The following is a 20,068-nucleotide window of genomic DNA, read 5'->3' as shown; positions in this document are numbered from 1 at the left end:
TTATTATCTCAAATTAAATTAATTATAGATAAAAAATATCAATACTTATGATATCAAATAAATACTATTAAATTAATTATAAAATATATTTTTAAATAAATTAATTTGGGGTCATAAATGTGAGGCTCACTGAAAACGTTTTAAAAGAGTTAAACTAAAAATATACCTTTATTGTATATTGGCAATACAATTAATATTTTCACTGCATTTAAAATAGATTCCAGAAACACGTGCATATTTGCTAGTAGATAAAAATATCAATACTTATGATGCCATATAAATACCATTAGATAATTACAAAACATATTATTAAAATAAACTAATTTAGGGTCATAAATGTAAACTTCTTTTGCTGGCACACAATCCTTAGTTATATGTTTTGTTGGGAGGAAAGTCTTGTCCAAAAAGTTTTCACCTATCCCATCAAAAGCTTAGACACATGAATAGAATATTAGATATAGATAATAAAAAATAACTAATTACACAATTTAGTTAGAAAATCACGAGACAAAATTTTTAAACCTAATTAATTTATAATTAGCTTTAAGTACTACAGTAATCTACATGTGCTAATGATAAATTAATTAAGTTTAATAAATTCATCTTACTGTTTTTAAGCGAGTTATGTAATTAGTTTTTTTAATAGTATTCAAACACCCTTCTCGTAATACGAAACACTCAAAAAAAATTTCACTCGCCGACCTAAAGGAGTTTGCGAATATTCACGTTGACGGCCGCAGAGGATCCGGGCCTCCTCGCCGGCGCGCCGCTCTCTCTCTCTTCTCTCTCCGGTTTCCCTCCCCGACCCTGCCAAAACCCTCCCAAGCGTGGGGGAGCAAAACAAACCCCCCAAACCCCAAAATCTTGCTCGTCGTGCAGATTTCCGACCTCTAGCCCTTGCCCTTGAAATTGCTATACCCGCCGCCACCATTCCACCAAGCCATTCCACCAATGGGGAAGCGACGGCAGGTCGTTGTTTTGTCCTCTTCCTCTGGGGAAGATGACGGCGGGGGGCGCCGCGGCCCTCGGGCGCGGAGGCCGAGGACGCCGGCCTCCGCGCCGGCTCCGGTCCAGGTGCAGGCTCAGGCAGCAGGCGCCTCGAGGAAAAAGCCGCGCCGCGAGAGCAGCGTGGGGAGAGGACGCCGCCGCGCCTCTAAACTCGCGCCGTCCGACTCCTTGAAGGTGATAAACTCGAACTAGGTTTGGTTGGGCGATTTTGTTACGTGCCTAGTTAGCCTCATAGTTCGTCCGCTACTAGTCCAATTTAATAGTCTCATTTTTTACCACTAAAATTGGATGCTGGACACACAAATGGTTTTAAGTTCTATTGTCACAGTCAAACCTATGAATTCCTGGTCAGTTTCATATGATGCATATTTGACTGGTTAATCTAGGCTGTCACATCCAAAGACATGAGATTTCTATAATATTGTATGGCATGTCCTTTAGCATTTTAGCTCGAAGGCTGACGTAAGTCAATATGGAAAACATTGATTCGATATACATGTATCTACTTTGATTTGTTCCTCATTAGTCATTTCATTTTAATCTAAATCACAAATGGAACAATGGTTATATTTTGAGATCTTTTAGTTTCTGAACCAAGTTCTCACCAAATGTTGTTGATTAACTCACGAGCTGATTCCAGCTCGCCAACAACTGACAATGAACAGCTAGTTTGGCGCAAACAGGGATAAGATGAATTTCCTGTCTTAACTTGTTCTTAGTGCTATATGATTTTTATTTGTCTGTTAGTGTCCAATCTTTTCTAACTTGAGCTGATCCTTTTGTTAATTGATTACTGATATTTTTTTCTCTTATCTGAAAAGGATGAATTTGATATGCTCTCTGAAGATTTTTCAGAATGTTTTAATGACTTCAGCATGCCAGGTATATTTATTTTCATCTCTTTCTTGTATAACTGCATATTTCTTTAGATTGTATTCTGAATTCCATATAATGAGACAAAATTATGAACATAGAGTTTTCTTTTGATAAAGCTCCCAAACAGGACATACTGTAAGCATCCAATGTACATGGCATGTATTGCTACTTGAGTTGGTTGCTGTTCGATAGCAGCTCTGAGTTGTCTCTTTGTTTGTACTGGCCTGGAAACATTGTATAACGGTACTCCAATGACCGAGTCATCATGCTCGCATGCAGTATTGCATGGTTAAATCCTAAATACTGTTGGAAAACCATGCAAAGTAGACTATGAGACCTGGAACAAAAAAGGATGGCCAATACCTATGTTGATTTTCGCACTGAAGTTAGCACTATACTGCTGCAGTTATTCATTTCACAGACAAGCCAGTCCACCTGCAGCAACATCAGGCTAGGGAATTACTGCTGTCTTAAGATCGGGAGGAACTCCTGAATCCTTTTCCGTATTGGCGCTTTCAGTTCGAGAAGCAGCTGGGCCTCGCGCACTGCGACTGTTTCAGCCCAACCGTGGTACCAAGTCTCAGAATGGGTGCCTGTTAATCGCAGCGTTGGGACATAGTTCTTACGGCGTAAAGGCGAGGCACGGCGATGGGGGGGCGCCTGGACGCCTAGGCGCCCGCCTTGCCCGCCTAGGCGCCCATTCTGCAAGGCGATGGGGGGGCGCCTGGACGCCTAGGCGTCGCCTAGGCGACGCCTTGAGAACTATGGTTGGGAAAGAGAGTTCCATTTGCTATGTGAGCTGAACCTTTACTAGAACTCTGAACTAAACCGTGGTGTCTGGCGATGTTCAGTGGCTGGCAGCGAGCTTAGCTCGAGAACTATCCTACATATCGTATCTAGTCAATATAGTATCATGACAATACAAAGGCACAATACGGCTCACGATTGCTACAGGATAGATAGTTTGCTTAAGTATTCTTGTTTGTAAGATGGCGTTTAGTAAGTTAGTAACCTATGTTGCTTTGTTTGGATTGGTATTACTGTTAAATTTGAAGTTGAATCAGCTCTAGATGATGCCATTATGAAAGTTTTCAAGGATGGAAGTATGATTCCTATATTTACACGACCTAAACAAGTTTTAGGATAAATTAGCAAGGTGAACTGCTCCAGAAAACATAATAACAAATAGTGTCGACGTATGGTGAATAACTACATCTATTTCACCCCCATTCCTCCTGTTTATTTCTGTGTATCTTGTGAAAGCTTCTTAGATAGCCACTGCATTTTCTATTTGAGTTTGCCATAAAAATTGAGAATAGGTGGTAACCACTAGCACCAGCAATTTAGGAGGACACAGCACACCTAACAAACTAGTTGTCATGCTAAGCCTTTTATCATTATCAAGGGAATCTTTTCACGGAATGAATATTTAAGAATTAAGACATACAAGTTGGCTGAATGCATTGGACATATAGAAGATTTTGTTACAAACGTGTACTACTGATACATTGATAGATCATTAACCGTATGGAAAAAAGACAGTTCAGACTTCAGACTTCAGAGGGATATTTTTGTCGCTCATGGCAAGTAAAATATCAAGATCAACATATAGCCTCTCTCTCTCTCTATCTCTCTCTGTTTTTTTTGCCTTTAGATAAACCTGCCATTTCCTGTCTTCACGTGGAACCTTTGTCTTGGGCAATTGATATTTCCTGACTTGATTTTGCGGTGGTCGCAGACCCTTTGAATGTGAAGTTTCACCATTTCACTTTCCTCTCTGATTAGCCTACTTCTAGGCAGGGTTTATACGGAAAACGAAAGAGCTTTGGGTTGACAAGTACACACCCCACTCATTGGCTGAGCTTGCTGTTCATAAAAAGAAGGTCGGTTCATTTTGTTACAAACTTACAACACATGTTATGCTGTATACCTTTATTAACCTTTAATTTAGCTCATCCTTTGATAGGATATACTCAATCTATTTTATTGCCTACTTTATGTATCTCTTCATCCATATTTTTTTAAATGTCAATATATCATAGTATTGATTTATTGTTTCAGTTTCTTCATAATTTGTCACCATGCATGAGCAATGAATATGAATGCACTTACATGATATGTCACACAATCTTATTCTTGTAGATTGAAGATGTAAAAAAATGGTTGGAAGAGAAGCTGAAGGCACCAAAGGTGATTATTTTGAATTGAAACAAATTCAATTGTGAGTTATAGTTAGTGGAATATAGTCCAACCAATTTGGCTAATACACATATTCAGTAAGATCATGTGAATAAGTGTATAATCAGAATTGTTAGATTGTTAGGATATTCATTGCTGCAAACCAGATGGATTATATTCTTGTGGTTTTCCCTTTCTGGTTACGTGATGGTTTAAAATGTGATGGGGATTTGACCCCGTGAAGAACTCTGATATATATATATACCTGTCCTGGCAGTACAATTCAACCAGCATCTGGAATTCTGGATTGTAATAATAATGTTGCAATCAGGCATCACCTCATGCTAGAGTATCTCACAAAAGCACATGAGTAATCAGGAACACTTTTCCTTGATATGTGAATGTTTGAATTGTTAGGAATCAAGCGCAATTCTTGAGCTTTCCCATATCCCATAGTGACTGCCTGACAGGAGTTGTCTGCATTGATAAAACTTGTGTAAATTTTCAACTGCATTATTTATTATTTTGTGATTTTTATTGCTGTTGTAGTTGTAGGTGGTTCAAAATGATCAAACATCTACTCTAGTCAGTTACCTTTTCCATTTCTAACTTTTAGATATTTCAATTTTTGAGGATAGAGGAATACTAATAGTGCAAAGGCAACTTTTGCAGACAACGGTTGGAGGATGGACCCTAGTCCTAACTGGGCAAACTGGTGTTGGAAAATCAGTACGTCCTTCCCTTGCACTTTGAAAATTTTGTACTCAAATGATGAAACCGAGTTTGGGCTCAATTTGATTAAGTCCAGCTGTTAGTATGTTCATTCAGTAGACCTGTTCAATCCCTAGTTTGCTGGATGTGATTTGGTGCATCATGAACCACATCCCGCCATAAGAGGTTGACAGCTCTAAAGTTTTCATGTTGCCATAGTTAAGAATCTGATCATGTGGATGCTCCCCCCCTCCCTCCCCAACACACACACACACACAAGACAAAGAAACAATGACACCACTCAATTTCTGATAACAATCACACAGTTTAATTCATTTCTTTCTTTGATTTTGTTCCTTCAATTTTCCTTCTAGAGGGGTTGGGGGCGTTTTTATTTTTGGGTCTTAGTTCTTGTTCCTTCAGAATACTCAGGTGAACGTAGAGAGAAAAAATCACTATGCTATCCATAGTGGATAACTTGATTCTGTTGCTCTGGAACTGTACTTGCTAGTAATGTTTAATTTCTCCCAGGCAACTGTGAAAGCAATTGCTGATGACCTTGGAGCGGACTTATGTGAGTGGACAACTCCAGTACCAACACTGTGGGCTGAACATGTTCATGCTAATTCAGGTAGCGGTTAGTACTTGTTGTTGTCTAAATATGCTTTCTAACTCTTATTTTATGCAATTGAAAGAACCGATGCAGAGTCTACATCCACATACTTCTATCGTACTCATTTCCATAGAAGCACATTGTCAAAGCATTCCAGTTGTCAGCATTTTTCAGTTACAAATAATTTATATAGTCTTCTTCAATGGTTGCTTGAAGGATTACGCTATATATCCAAGCTTGAAGAATTTGAAACCTTTGTGGAGAAGATAAGGAAGTATTCAATGCTTTGTCCAACCAATACCAAGTCCCAAAGGAAGCTCATTATCATTTTGATTGATGACATCCCTGTAACAAGTGGAAGTGGTTCTTTTGCAAGACTAGGAAAATGCTTAACTGGTTTAGTTCGAAGTACTCAAGTACCAACTGTCATTTCACTCACTCACTATCACAAAAGTGAGAATAACGATACTGCAATGTGGAAGTCTGAGGACCTTGAGTCCTTACTTCAAGATGCTGGTGCTCACAAGGTATAAGATCAAATGTTTGACAGATTTGATGATGAGCACTAATTAAGTTTCTAAGGCTGCCTTTTCTCATGCACCACAATTTCTTGCAGATTGCTTTCAATCCGGTAACCACAAATTCTATCAAGAAAATCCTTGTTCGAATATGCAAAGAAGAAAGCTGTAATGCATCTGAAGAATTATTGCATCAAATGGCAACCTCTAGTGGAGGTGATATCAGACATGCAATAATGTCTCTTCAATACTATTGTCTTGATCCCAGAAGGCATAGTTCTGCATTGGCAACAAGTTCTAATCGTACTGGTTCAAAGAGCCATGATTCTCTGGTTCCAGGGCATGAGAGCTATGGCCCTAGCAGTGCACTACCCTCCCCATGTGGAAGGGATGAAACACTTTCACTATTTCATGCCTTGGGGAAATTTTTGCACAACAAGAGGGAAACTAATAGTGATGTTGGTACCGGTATGTAAGAACTATCTCGCCCTATCAAAAAGCTGACTTCACAAAGTTCTTTAATTCCTAAGCAAATATTTGTTTCTTCATATTGTGATAGGAACTATGTACTATTTCCTTGAAAAAAATTAAATACTGAGGGTATTTTGTTCACATAAATATATTCTCGCATTTTCTCTATTGATTTGTTTGTCCATTGAAATCTACTTGAACTGTTAGCACATTTTTGCACACTAGTTTTTATTTTCTTCGTTCTGAACTATTTATTAGGCTTTGCCTGTGCATCCTTTTCAGTTCAAAGGATCTAATTTGAATATGTAGGTTTTCCATTAGAGCCTGCTTAGAATGCAGGAATTTCATGAGAAATAGTTCAATTCTCACAAGACTCAGGACAAATCTCTGCAACCAGATGGTGCCTTGGGGGGCACTTCTGTCCCTCTTAGGATTTGCATTGGATTTTTTTAACTATAATATTGACATTCAATAATCCAACAATTCACTTTGAGTATTTTTTGCTCTTTACAGGATTGGAATTAGTATTTTATTTATTAAATTATTTTGCATTAATTCATCGTCTAGTATTTGCTATTACATATCCATGCTCTTAAACTTCTGTATTTTCAATTACTGACATGTTATTACGCAACACTACAACTATATGGCCTTCAGTTTGAACTGACTAATTCATTATTGGGTTGATGCCTTGATGGTTTCCATACTGTGTTTCATAATTCGTTCCTCATTTGTGTTTAATTTTCTTTTTGCTCCCTGAAATTTTTAATATTGCATCTGTAGACCTGGATCCATTTCCTCTTAAAGAAAACCTAAGAAGAAATTCACTCAAAATGGATGTTCCAGAAAAAATCCTTTCACAAGCACACGGAAAAGTACGGACAGTTGCGGATTTTCTTTATGAAAATGGTAAGTAACTACTTATCTATCAAGGTGTACAGAGTATCTCATAGTGTATGCTGTGTTTCCCTCTCAAGTTTTATCTTTTTCTTTTATGTGTGTTGAAGGTACTTGAAGTAGAATGGTGCAGCATTGTTATCTTTTTCTTAAGTCTGCTGGTGTTATCAGTTGAGTCTATGCCAATGTGTGAAACATTATTTCTTGCCTTTCCAACAGTACTGCAGATGAAATGGAACATTTGAAATTTACTGCTTTAATCAGGCATTCACATTAATTTTGGCTTATTTAATGCAGTATGACCATTGTATCACATTCGAGTGTTAATGTACAAGCCATTTGATTGTACTAATGAAGTATAAGAAAATTCCATATTCATTTCTACATGAATAACATTGCTGGTAATCGAAAGAGCAGAATATATGCTACACGAATAACAGTGCTGGTAGTTGAAAGGGCAGAAATATATTATCTTTTAATTGAGCACAGAATAATATTACATAGATCCAGAGTCTAACGAACGACTGTTATATGCTGCATACGTGTCTTCACCTTGGAGGTTGTTAACATCCGTTTATTTATCAGAAGTAGCAATATGATAGTTACTTTTCACAAAAGTGCGTTAACAAGCATATATCTTGGGTCCACTGAAGATCCCATTTGTAATTTTGTGCCATTGTTTTTGCTGATTCATTTTCACTTAATTTTCTTACTGATTCATTTTTGTTCTCTCATCATTTGAATAGGTTTACCCTAATAGTTGGCATTTGGTGTTTTGCAGTTATTGATTTCATTGACAGTGAAGCTGTTGATGATGCATGGGCTGTGGTATCATATTTGAGTGATGCAGATTGTCTTCTTACTGCTAGTCCAATCGCATCATACAACTCAGAAAACATAGCACAGCTCATTGCTGCTTCTGTTGCGGCACGGGGAGTTCTTTTTGGAAATGCTCATGGCACGCCATCAAGGTATTTAGATCGTCAGCATTATAATATATGGCAGAGCTAAGGGAATTTTTGTTTTTGTTATTTACTATGATTTGTCCTAAGCAGGTGGCATACAATCCGAAGCCCAAAGCTTTGGCAAATTGAGCAATCATTTCGATCCAATAAGGTAAATTCAATAGCTGACAACATGCAGGTTTTACGCAAGTACCTGAATTATGTACGGAAAGTTTGTATGCTTATCCTTGCCCATTTTCTTATATCATCCTAACATTTCCATGGGTCTCGGAATTCTTTTTTTTTTGTGCCTTCTGAAGTGAGTCTGTTCTTAAATTCTTAGCTTTAGCATTCAGGCATGCTTGTTTTAGCATGCTTTTTAGTACATTATAAGCTGTGTCGATGGAAGTTCATAATAATCTCTTTAGATGCCAGTCATTCCCACCGAAGTGATTACCTCAATTTTCATTACTATTTGGTGTATGATTTTATGTTTTTTTTCAATTTGTTGGGGGGAAAATGCAGGACCACATTCTGAAGGAAAGATTTGATTGTTCAAGGACATGTGGTTTTTCGAACTACTCTGACTTGGTCACAGAATTCAGACCATTCGAGAGATGGATTGGTCCTCGTAATGATGGACATAGGAGCAGCTGCTTGCCCCATGGCGTAGGTGGCTCACCCATGGGAGTTGCTGATGGAAATAACTCTGAAGAAGACGATATGATCGAAGATTGTTAAAGCTGGAACCGTGCATCCTCACACTAATGAGATGCCAACATTTCATTGTGGATGCCGCCTAGCTGATTCAATAGTGGCTCGCTGTTTAAAGGTGCCATTGATATCTAAGTTTTGTGAGGCTAATTGTTGCACTTATATCAGAGCTTGAAAAGGCAGCAACAACTCAGTGTCTTCACATCTCAGAAGCTAGGTTCTTTTTTTTTTGGTTGATCACTAACGAAGAGGGAGCAGGCAATGATGCAGTAGCATCATTTATCGTTAAATGTTATGTTAGGTCGGATGGCAATGAATCATTTGACTTGCTTATTTTGTCATGTTCATATCTACAACAATTACTGGCCCACAGAATCTGATATGGTCCCTGCACTCTTGTTAATGTGCGCGTGTGTTATTTTTTGGTGGTGTGTGTCCGTATTCGTATACATTCTTCTATCGCGAGGGGGAAAAAACACGGTGCTTTGATGTCGTGCCAGTGTGCCACACGATGACACTCACTCGTATAGCAACAAATCGAGTTAGGCCTTGTTTAGATGCGAAATCTTTTTGGATTTTGCTACTGTATCACTTTCGTTTGTTTGTTATAAATATTATCCAATTATAGACTAACTAGAGTCAAAAGATTCGTTTCATGATTTACAAGCAACTGTGTAATTAGTTTTTGTTTTTGTCTATATTTAGTGCTTCATACATGTGCCGCAAGATTCGATGTGACGGAGAATCTTGAAAACTTGTTGGATTTCGGTGGGAACTAAAGATGCCCTTCCTTTCTCCAGTGTGCCAGTGCGCCGTCGGTTCGAGCGGTTTGGATGTTTTGGAAGGATGGTGGCAGCCGGAGCAGCAGCGGCCGGGATCAGAACGGCGTCGGTCCCTTCGGCCAAGTGCGCGGCCTCATAGTCGGTGATTCAGGTGTGCCTTCGCGTGACTTGTAACCTGACACATGACGAACGTTTCGAGAATCCGAGAATACGATAGGCAATCAAATTAACTGTCAATCCCTTGGGGGCGAATTTTCGTGTCCTGGTCGGTTCCGTCGGAAACTCGGAATCGATCTATGAGAACGAACAGGGAGGAGCTATATATGTACGGGTCCACAGGATCCTGATTTTCTCTGAGCCAATCTATCTATTCAATCGAATTGCAGGGTGTTGCGAGATCGAATCGATCAGCCGACGAGGCGATGGCTAGCTCGCCGTCGAGGCTCTGTTCCGATGAGGAGCTGCAGAAAGCAAGGGTGGATCTGGATGAATTCATCGCCGATGAAGACGAGTTCGAGTGTCTAAGCGGTGACGAAGATGAAGAGGGCAATAAAGAGGAGGGGAAGGAGACACCGAGACAGAAGAATAAGAAGAAGAAGAAGGTGGTGGTGCCGATGGAGACGGTGCAGACGTTCCTCAACTACAAGTGCAGCATTCCAGTCCGCGAGCACGAAAGCGAGCATTCTGGGGACATCGGGACCTTGTCCAGGGTAAGTAATGTCTTTACCAGGCATTTTTTGGACAGAATAAGCGCCCTCCAAGACAAACTGAGGCATGAGGTGGAGGCCAAAGGCTATGCCGAATACGAGGCCACTGATGACGACGACGAGGAGGAGGAGGAGGAAGTGCAGGAGGAGAAGCACGAAGACACACCACCAGCCAGCAGCACCAATGCTGCAATGCACCATACTGGGGCTTGATGCTGTCGGGGATGGCTGCCTGAAGCTAAATAAAATTTTTTAATATATTTGTTTTTTTATTTCGGGGGTTTTTCGAGATATAGTTGTTATCTTTTTTCCCCCAAAGTTTCAACACTTATTAGACAACAATAATTTAGTTGTCTTTTCTTCACGATTCCAATTTACCTATGGTCTTCAATTCAGAAGCACCATCAGATTGCTTGCTTGCTTGTGCCAATACTAATGAAATTATGAATTTCATGCGATAGGAGTAAACAATGTTTTGGGAGCACTCTGGATCGAACGCCTGGGGACGCGCAGAGCGCCAGGCAGGGTTGCCTGGTAATGAACTAAACAGCCCTATGTCTGGTGCTCTCGAGTGTGCCTTTGCTCAGAACACCATGAAAAGGTTAGTGATCAGGAGCTAGAACAACATACCCCATCCCCTCTTCTAATTCTAATTTCCACTTCTGACTTTGATGTCGCCTCTGATTCTGTTGGCTGTATCGTTTTCTATCAGCATCACAGATCCTCTCCCTGCTGCCCCTTCAAGGTCTCAACCCTCTTGCCTTTGCCACCGCCAGTCCTCCCTTCAGGTTCCAGCAGTACCTCTCTAGTTCTCCTTTGCTTACAGCCACTTCCCTATGTCACTGTTACATCATCTGATCCTCCCTTTACAAGGTGCTCACCCTGTCTCCCCACTTGGCTCAGAACCTTTTTACATGACCACATTGTCTCCCTTTTCATTCTCATGCCTCTGCCTAGTGCCTACATCTAGTGCCTTGTGCTATACATACCTATCTTCTCCCTACTGTGCCTCAGCCATATCTGAATGTGGAAAAATATGCCTCTACAGCTTCCCCGTCTTCTTTCCACCTGCCTCTATGTGGATTGTGGTCTGTAGAGAGTAGAGATTAGGGATAGCCTCCTGCTTCAGTGGTCATGACAATTTCAGAAGCGACTGGCGTGGGCCAGACAACCAGTGCTTCTCATATTTTTGTTTCCTAGGTCTATTTCTTTTGTTGTCTCTAACATTCCAAAAATTTGGCTCAACTTTCACACTTTTTATTGGTATTCTGCAGAACTTTCTTACTGTTCTACTGGCATGCTGCCTGGATAAGCATGCTAGATATATCTTTGGGACACTACACATTTGTGCATTCGGAAATTGGGGACTGATGCTTCTTAGCATGCATGGCAATAGCATTCGATGATATGCATTTGGTGCTCTCTTCCAATATGATCTTCTGTCAACTAGAGAAAAATGTGATGCATTCTGTAACTGCAGCTATGGACTTTCTTGCTTATCTAGGCAATATTAAATCTCTTGACACATGTGAATCATTCATCACATACGAAGTGATGCAGGCACATCTCAAGCTGGCCTCTCAATCTCCCCCTCCATAATTGCATCGACCACTATGAAAGCACAAGGAGGTTTGAAAGCAAAAAGGAAAAAACGTTGCTGCTAGTTGAAAGGGCAGAATATATTCTACACGAAGTGCTGGTAATTGAAAGGGCAGAAATATATCTTTTGCTTGAGCACAGAATAATAGTGCACGGAAATATATCTTTTGCTTGAGCACAGAATAATAGTAGTCCAATCGCATCATACTGGAGTACTCAGAAAACATAACACAACTCATTGCTGCTTATGTTATGGCACGGGGGGTTCCTTTTGGAAATGCTCATGACACCCCATCAAGGTATTTATTAGACAGTCCACATTACTTTATATGACAGAGCTAAGGGACTTTTCACTTTTTTTTACTACGATTTGTTCTAAGCAGGTGGCATACAATCTGGATGCTGAAGCTTTGGCAAATTGAGCAATCAATTCGATCCAATAAGGTAAGTTCAACAACTGACCATAGAAGCACCTACTTGCCCAATGGCGTAGATGGCTCGCCCTTCAGCCCTTGAGAGTCGATGCTGATGGAAAGGAGGACTCTCAAGAAGATGGCGATGATCAGTGGTGGAACCGAAGGCCAATAGGGGGCTGTGCCCCCCTTAGAAAAAATCCATACCCTTGAAAAGTTTTTACTTTATAGCACATCAGCCATCAATTCTCTCATTGTTATTACACTATTATAATTTTTCATCATAAATATTAGCTATATATATAATATTTAAAAGTTACTCAAGCTTATACTTACGTATATATTTACCATATTTAAAAGACTTATCGTATTTGTCCAACTTCCTCTTAATCAAAATCGCTGATTCCTACACTGGATATGATAGATAATTGTTAAAGATGGAATTGTGTATCCTCACACTAGATCATGAGTCGCATTATCCTATGAGATGCCAACATGTCATTAGAATACACTTGTAGAAAATAAAATTTATATCATTGAAATTTGTTTCGCCTTATAGCACATCAAGCCATCAGTTCACTCAATTTTCATTACAATATTATGGTTTTTCGTCATGAATACTAACTTATATAAAATTAGTATTGAAACTTAACTTACATATATCTATTCATTTATTTATCACGTTTAAAAGTCTCATTGTATTTGTCTGGGTCCTCTTATTCAAAATCATTTGTTTTACCAATAGATTGATAGAGGATTGTTAAAGGTGGAACGCACTATCCTATGAAATGCCAACATGTGATTAGGATGTTGCCTAGTTGATTCAAGAGATCTCCTGATTCAAATAGTGGTTGGAGTAGTGGTTGGTTGTTTAAAGATGTCATTAAGATTACTAAGATTTACAATTGTTTATATCGGAGTTCGAGAAGACAACACCAAGAAGTGACTTCGCATCTCATAAGCTAGTTTCTTTTTTATGATTGATCACTAACGAAGAATGAGTAGGCTATGACGCGGTAACATCGTTTTTCGCTAAATGTTAGGGCGGATCCCAATGAACGTTCATTCTGGCGAGCTGATTTTGCCATGTTCATATCTACAACGATTACTGGCCTACAGAATCATTGATGATTCCAAGTTTCCAACATGTAAAGCGATCTGAACAGATCGATCTCCCACGTCCGGTTATCTTGCACTCTTATTCCGTGTGTGTGTTTGTTAATCTTCGCATATTCTATCGTGCAAAAACGATCCCAATTCCACTTTTCGGGTCGTTCAGAGTTTTCTTTCCCAGCGAACGATCCGACCGCGTCTTTTTTTTTCCTTTTCCGTTCTCGTTTTCTTTTCTTTTCCCAGCGAACCATCCAACAACAAACGATAGAGTTTAACTCCCTCCCCTGCGTTGACATCATCGCTGATGTCATGTTGAAAAAAGCAAAACATTTATTTCAAAATGTTATAACTTCTAAAAAGTGTATCTATTTTTATTTGTGTTTGCATCACTGTGTTCTATGCGACGAGACGAACAAAACTAGACCCCACTTACATATGTTTCGAAGAATTTTATTTTATTAGTAAAAATATGTGTATTATAGAATAATATATAATTTATAGGCTATAACTTATAAGAATAACTTATAACATATAACTTAGCATATTTCTACTAATATGTTGTGATACTAATTTGTACATTTAAGTTTGGAATATAACTTATACACCTAACTTTACATCTAAGCCATTCATCAAGTTATATAACTTATAAGTTTTAAATATAACTTATATATCTAACTTTACATAAGTTGTGTTTCATAATTTTGTGTTTCTAGAATTTGGTTTATTCATGTGTCTGTTAATGACTTTTGTGTTTGCAGTTTTAGCACAAGTTAGTTAATTCGTTCTTTTGTGTTTAATGACTTTTTATACATAAAAGGTGTTCTATAACTTTTAAGATTTTAAGTTTTTCGCATAAGTTATATTTTATAACTTTCATGGCATAAGTTATAAGATGTAAGTTAATATACAAAAATTGGTAGTAGAAAAAATAAATCTTCGAAACATGTGCAAGTAGGGTCTACTTTTGTTCGTTTTGTCGTGTAGAACACATCAGTGCAGACGAAATTAAAAAAAAATACGCCGTTCAAAAGTTATAGTATTTTGAAATAAATATTTCTCTTTTTCTATAGTCATCTTTAAAAAGTGCACATGAATATAGAAGTGCGGAAGAAGCGCTGCGCATGTGCAGCTGGTTGCCAAAAAGAGAAAGAGGTGAGATTTTTTTTTCTAAATAAGATATGTCTGAAATTGATCGTTTGTTTCGATATGGGTGAACGATTGTGTTTTCATGACACGCGCACGGGATTGTGCTGTTTAACCTAACAGCGGTTCGCGTTCGGTAGCATAGCAATAAATCGAATTGGATGTTTCTTTTCTTTTTCTAATATTTATTTTTATATACAAGTCAAAATTTGAGCGATCCGACGGGCACAAAAAAAAATCTGGATTGACTACTGAGGGTATCATGTGCCGTTCGTCAGGATCTAAGTGCAACATATTTAATTGCGAGTCAATCGTACCCGTAAAGTGAAATCAGCTTGAAACGAAAGACAAAAGGAGATGAGATTCACGTCTTTCGCCACGCTGTCGCGGCCATTCCCAGCCTCCGTTGTCGGTGCCCGAACCCCTCCACTCCACCCCTCCACGGCGGAGGTACCATCCCCTTCCTTCCCGTCGCAGCGAATTGCCGATTGCGCCAATGAGGGTGGGTCTTGTCGAGACCTGATCGGGAGACCTAACCACCGGGGCTTTTTGTCGGCGCCGTCGGGTTCGAGCGGCGGCGGCGATGTTTTGGAAGGATAGCGGCAGCCGGAGCAGCAGCGGCAGCGGCCGGGATCAGAACGGCGTCGGCCCCTTCGGCCAAGTGCGCGTCCTCATCGTCGGCGATTCAGGTGTGCCTTCGCGACTTGTCCTGAACCTGACTCGTGACGAAAGTTTCGAGAATCCGAGAAACATGATAGGCAATCACATATTAAGGCCTTGTTTAGTTCGCAAAAATTTTTAAGATTTCCCGTCACATCGAATCTTTGGTCACATGCATGGAGCATTAAATAAAGATAAAAATAAAAACTAATTACACAGTTTACCTGAAATTTGTGAGATGAATTTTTGAGCCTAGTTACTCCGTAATTGGACAATATTTGTCAAATAAAAACGAAAGTGCTACAGTAGGAAAAAAATCCAAAATTTTGCCAACTAAACAAGGCCTAACTCTCATTCGTCTGTCTGGTGTTTCGGAATGTGAGTTGTTCCGAAATGGACTGTTGAAATTCAGAATGGGATGTTCCTGCATCAACGTGACGCATGCTGACGTTATCTGTCCTGACAGTGTGAATTGGGCTGGGATTAGGTGCGGTCAGCAGTTGTTTGTCAATGTTGTATGGTGTGATTGGTTAGATCTTATGTAGCACAATCGAAGTCAGCATAAACATATGCAATGTCTCACTGTTTCTGTTTGGTCGTCCTGCACAAGCCAACCGTGTTTAGTAATTGTGCTTGTTACCTCCATATTCCAGTAGAAGTCTCCTGTTTCTGTTAGAGGCAGGGGAGGTGAGAATATTTCATTATTGTGTGCCCCATCGGCAAGCAAATCTAAATCTGGCATACTAGTTAATACTGCACTGTTTAGCATTGTGCAAGCTTACAAACACAAGCTGCAATGCACAGATCTGGATACAGGCTCATGTCGTCAACCAAGCCTGTCGACTAGAGCATAAGACTAAGCGAATTGAAGTCAGCTGATGCAGCCACATTAGTTTTCCTTGTGGGGACTAGGATTTCCCGAAATGTATAATGGGATAGTCATGGTACAGAGTAACTGAAATTGCAGAGTTTCAATCCCAGCCTAGCTCGTCACCTAATGCTACCGAATTTCGATATTCTATTCATACTTGAAGCTAACTTTGATATCCTATTTCATACTAAAAAGCAGTAACTGCAAATTTCCATCTGGTCATTTCTGGTTTCTAACCTGGTTACAATATCCGGAGCCCTGGTTGGAAATTTATTCTGGCTGGATGCTCACTGAGTCAATATTTCTGGTGCTATGTTGTCCCAAGTAATCCGGAATTGAACCCTTTCTTGGAGCTATGTTATCTTTAAACTGGAAGCTTTGATGGCCATGAACCTTATGAGCAATAATGCCTGAAACATCATCGTGTTTAGTTCCTTCATAAGCATATGTGTAGCTTTTAAAGAGTTGTAACTCTGCATTTCTCTTTGAAGATTGAATTGCTTATCCTGCTCTCCATCATGTTATGGATAAATATTAAAGTAAGTCCTACAGTAGTATCTATGCTCAGTATGTCCTACAGTCCTACACCAATGGAATGGAATTCATGTGATGTGGCTGCGCTTGTTTTGGCAGGGATTTTCCGACCTGTAAAATGAAAAATGTCATCATATTAAGTCACTAAAATCAGAATCGCACAGACATTTGGAATCCTTGACTAGTCTGTCGCCTAATCTAACCAAGTTCATCTGTTCTATTCATACTTGAAAGCAGACTAACTGCCAATTGCAAACTGGCCAGTGTCTGGTTCTGAACCTGATTCCAGTATCTGAAACTCTGGTTGGAATTGTTCAGGGCTGTTCATCAGGCACCCACCCTGGCATCTTAATATTAATAGAAATGTGGCACCTTTATTGGTGGCACGTTGTGGTAACTGTACTGAGACTAAACCCTTCTTGGAGCTTTGCTGTCTTTAGCCTGGAAGCTTTGATCCCTGTGAACCTTAGGCAAGAATATCCACTGCATTGACTCCTTCACTTCTCCTAAGCATATGCGCAACTTTTAAATGGCTGTAATATCTCTCTTTGAAGATTGTGTTGCTTATCCTGCTCTATATCGTGTTATGGAAGCAGTGAACAAACTAAGCTTTGCTAATTATCTGTTCTGTTTTCAAGAACATGTAATGTGCATGATTCGTTAAGAAGTACTATGAAATAACAACAAAGTCACAGATAGTTTCATGTTGGACCATTCGGCCTGCAGCTTACATAACAAAAGGGATATAAAAGCCATTATTGTATGGAAAATGATATTGCCATATCCTGTCCTGACACCAGTTAAGACCTTCAATGGCTACTCTGTTAATTTTTTCCTTGAATAAGTTCAAGTGTTCAATTACATTCCTTGCTTTAATCCTACATGTTATATTGTGTGCCTACAGAACTGGCAAGTGGCAACTAAACAGTCCACAATAAAGTTGCACGATTTTAAATTTTACACTGCTGGCTACAGTTCTTTAGCTGTATGCATTGTCCTTTACCCCTTCTCAGGTGTTGGGAAATCTTCATTGCTGCATCTCATTTTAAAAAGTTCTGCTATTGCTCGACCAGCTCAAACAGTAGGATGCACTGTGGGTGTTAAAGTGAGTATTTTCTGTGCTTTTGTCACTTGTACAGTTTGCAATTTGTGTCTAATTACACTCCTTTTTTGCTTACCATTCAGCATGTTACTTATGGAAGTGCGGGCGGTTCATCTAATAACATCAGTGATGCTGAAAGGAACTTCTTTGTTGAGCTTTTGGATGTCTCAGGACATGAACGATACAAGGCATGCCGGTCGATTTTCTATACACAAATCAATGGTACATGCTGTGTCACTCTTTTTATTTCAAACATATTACTGTTTATATCCTTGATCTTTTTAAGCATCTTTGGCGATCTTTCCTATGTGGGCATGCGGATCTTTCCTATAGTATTTTTCTAGTGTCAATGCTTCAATCTGCATAGGTTACCTTTAGTAGTTGTTGATCCACACCCGGTGCATGTCTATATCATTTCTGTCAGTTCTTTGCTTTATTTCTACTTTGGTTCTAAATTTCTTCCCACTTTAGTCTTGCCAGCTATCATAATCTCTTAAACAGGGAAACCTCTGTCCTTTCTAGTTATCGTACTTCTTATCGATCAATACTACACATCAAATTCACCATTTCCAAAATTATCCATCAGGTGTCATATTTGTTTATGATCTCTCTCAGAGGAAGACCAAGACCAATTTGAATAAATGGGCAGTTGAAGTTGCTGAAACTGGCACATTTTCAGCTCCATTGGGATCTGGTGGACCAGGAGGACTTCCGGTGCCTTATCTGGTAATTGCTAATAAAGTGGATATCGTTCCAAGAGATGGGACAAGAGCAAGCAGGGGAAATCTTGTTGATCTTGCTCGCCAATGGGCTGAGAAGCAGGGCCTTCTTCGATGCAGTGAAGAACTTCCGCTCACAGAGAGCTTTCCTGGGAACTCCGGTCTTGTGTCGGTTAGATCTCTTATTAACATGTACTCTCGACTCAGAGTGCTTCATTTTCTCTTATGGAATGTGTATGCTTTGTTTCTAGGCTGCTAAACAAGCAAGATATGACAAAGAAGCTGTGATCAAGTTTTTCCGCTTGGTTTGTTATTAGAAGAGTTTCATTGGTTTATTTTCTCGCTCTGTATATTTGACCTTTAATATAATGCTACTGAAAAACATTTTGCAGCTGATCAGAAGAAGATACTTTTCAAACGAACCTCCTGCCCCAAGTCCCTGGTCCCTTACTCCAAGAGAAGATACCATCCTTCCTGTGGAGAGTCTTGGAGGTGGCGTCGATAGCTTCCAAAGGAAAAGGTGAGCATGCCTAACATGAAAAAGGTCACCCTAAAAAACAAAGCTCAGATGAACCAAACAAAATGATAGCTTGGTTGCAAAAATGTAAATTTCTTCTACTTGTCTATAATTTTGTGCAGCCTTAGTGGTGACGGATTTCTGTACAACGGAGTAGTTCCACTCCCAGCGCAGAGGAACCTCACACCGCCACCAACTCTGAATCCGCAGCAGCCTGTGTCGTCCTTGGACAACTACAGATATCATCGATTCTCCTCCTCGTCGCTTCCGGACGTGAGCAGCAATAGAACAAGCCGAGAAGACATTATTGATGTATGATATGATAGGCATCTGGGAGAGGTCATACGCCATTACCTGCAAAATGTGGGGAAGCATACGGTGCCTAGGAATTGAGTTCCTCTCGGCATCTTGAACTGCTTAATGCCTTTGCTTGCAGCATTTGAATGCTGCCAGGGTGAGCTTTTGTTTTGTTTTGAATTCCTATCGTTATCAGATCACTAGGAAGTGATTCTTTCTCCTTTCCGTTTCCTTTTTATCTTCCATGTGCATTCATTTAGAATGCATGTTGACTGGGATGAAGGCAATACATGATACTACACCAGGATATATACAAAAGCAAATAGAAGATTTTTTTAAACTGTTTTTTTTTTTTACTTGATCTGGTCTAACTTGGGAAGCTTAATTTATTAACTTGCTGGGTGATGTTGAGAAGTACTCCTTTCACAGCCAGGTTAAGTCCCTCTGGTATAGGGCGACGAGCCTTTGGTTCCTGAAGGATCTGATCAGACTCCTCATACCATTCTGGATTTCTGGTCGACTGGTCGGTGGCGACCCCATCACGCAACTTGGACCGGACCAGCAAACAGCGATGTCATCACACGCACGCGCACGCAGGACGCAGGACGCAGGACGCAGCTGCACATGACGCACCGCACGGGCACGGCCGCGGTCCGCGCCAGACATCGTCGCGCCTCAGCT

At 39.8% G+C, this 20,068-nt stretch overlaps 3 protein-coding genes across 4 annotated transcripts; all 3 read left to right on the top strand.

Annotated features, from left to right (window-relative positions):
* Positions 703-9,353, top strand: LOC8078861 (cell cycle checkpoint protein RAD17). 2 transcript variants are annotated; one of them, XM_002468144.2, is made up of 12 exons: positions 703-1,182; positions 1,830-1,890; positions 3,685-3,767; positions 4,027-4,074; positions 4,735-4,791; positions 5,305-5,404; positions 5,603-5,913; positions 6,003-6,372; positions 7,159-7,284; positions 8,054-8,243; positions 8,328-8,388; positions 8,742-9,353. In XM_002468144.2, the coding sequence occupies exons 1-12, from the start codon at positions 952-954 to the stop codon at positions 8,955-8,957; spliced, it is 1,854 nt and encodes a 617-aa protein (XP_002468189.1). In that variant the 5' UTR covers positions 703-951; the 3' UTR covers positions 8,958-9,353. The 2 variants fall into 2 exon arrangements, with proteins under 2 accessions (XP_002468189.1, XP_021307741.1); XM_021452066.1 differs by having other exon boundaries at positions 1,106-1,182; positions 3,681-3,767.
* LOC110431803 lies at positions 9,675-10,792 on the top strand. Its single transcript, XM_021451420.1, has 2 exons — positions 9,675-9,863; positions 10,099-10,792. Exon 2 carries the CDS (start codon positions 10,135-10,137, stop codon positions 10,630-10,632), a length of 498 nt encoding a protein of 165 aa, XP_021307095.1. The 5' UTR covers positions 9,675-9,863; positions 10,099-10,134; the 3' UTR covers positions 10,633-10,792.
* On the top strand, positions 14,944-19,743 carry LOC8054359 (small GTPase LIP1). Its single transcript, XM_002468143.2, has 7 exons — positions 14,944-15,376; positions 17,766-17,857; positions 17,938-18,076; positions 18,441-18,745; positions 18,825-18,878; positions 18,966-19,093; positions 19,213-19,743. Exons 1-7 carry the CDS (start codon positions 15,271-15,273, stop codon positions 19,406-19,408), a joined length of 1,020 nt encoding a protein of 339 aa, XP_002468188.1. The 5' UTR covers positions 14,944-15,270; the 3' UTR covers positions 19,409-19,743.

This window comes from Sorghum bicolor, chromosome 1 (genome assembly GCF_000003195.3).
Source record: "Sorghum bicolor cultivar BTx623 chromosome 1, Sorghum_bicolor_NCBIv3, whole genome shotgun sequence".
NCBI classification, from domain to species: Eukaryota; Viridiplantae; Streptophyta; class Magnoliopsida; order Poales; family Poaceae; genus Sorghum; species Sorghum bicolor.
This window is presented reverse-complemented; position numbering and strand designations above follow the sequence as displayed.

Excerpts from the sequence above, each read along its gene's own strand:
- LOC8078861 (XM_002468144.2), top strand. The coding sequence starts at position 952 with ATGGGGAAGCGACGGCAGGTCGTTGTTTTGTCCTCTTCCTCTGGGGAA. Across the intron at positions 1,183-1,829 it reads CGCCGTCCGACTCCTTGAAG|GATGAATTTGATATGCTCTC; the intron begins GTGATAAACTCG and ends TTATCTGAAAAG. Across the intron at positions 3,768-4,026 it reads TTGCTGTTCATAAAAAGAAG|ATTGAAGATGTAAAAAAATG; the intron begins GTCGGTTCATTT and ends TTATTCTTGTAG.
- LOC110431803 (XM_021451420.1), top strand. The coding sequence starts at position 10,135 with ATGGCTAGCTCGCCGTCGAGGCTCTGTTCCGATGAGGAGCTGCAGAAA.
- LOC8054359 (XM_002468143.2), top strand. The coding sequence starts at position 15,271 with ATGTTTTGGAAGGATAGCGGCAGCCGGAGCAGCAGCGGCAGCGGCCGG. Across the intron at positions 18,746-18,824 it reads GGAACTCCGGTCTTGTGTCG|GCTGCTAAACAAGCAAGATA; the intron begins GTTAGATCTCTT and ends CTTTGTTTCTAG. Across the intron at positions 18,879-18,965 it reads TGATCAAGTTTTTCCGCTTG|CTGATCAGAAGAAGATACTT; the intron begins GTTTGTTATTAG and ends AACATTTTGCAG.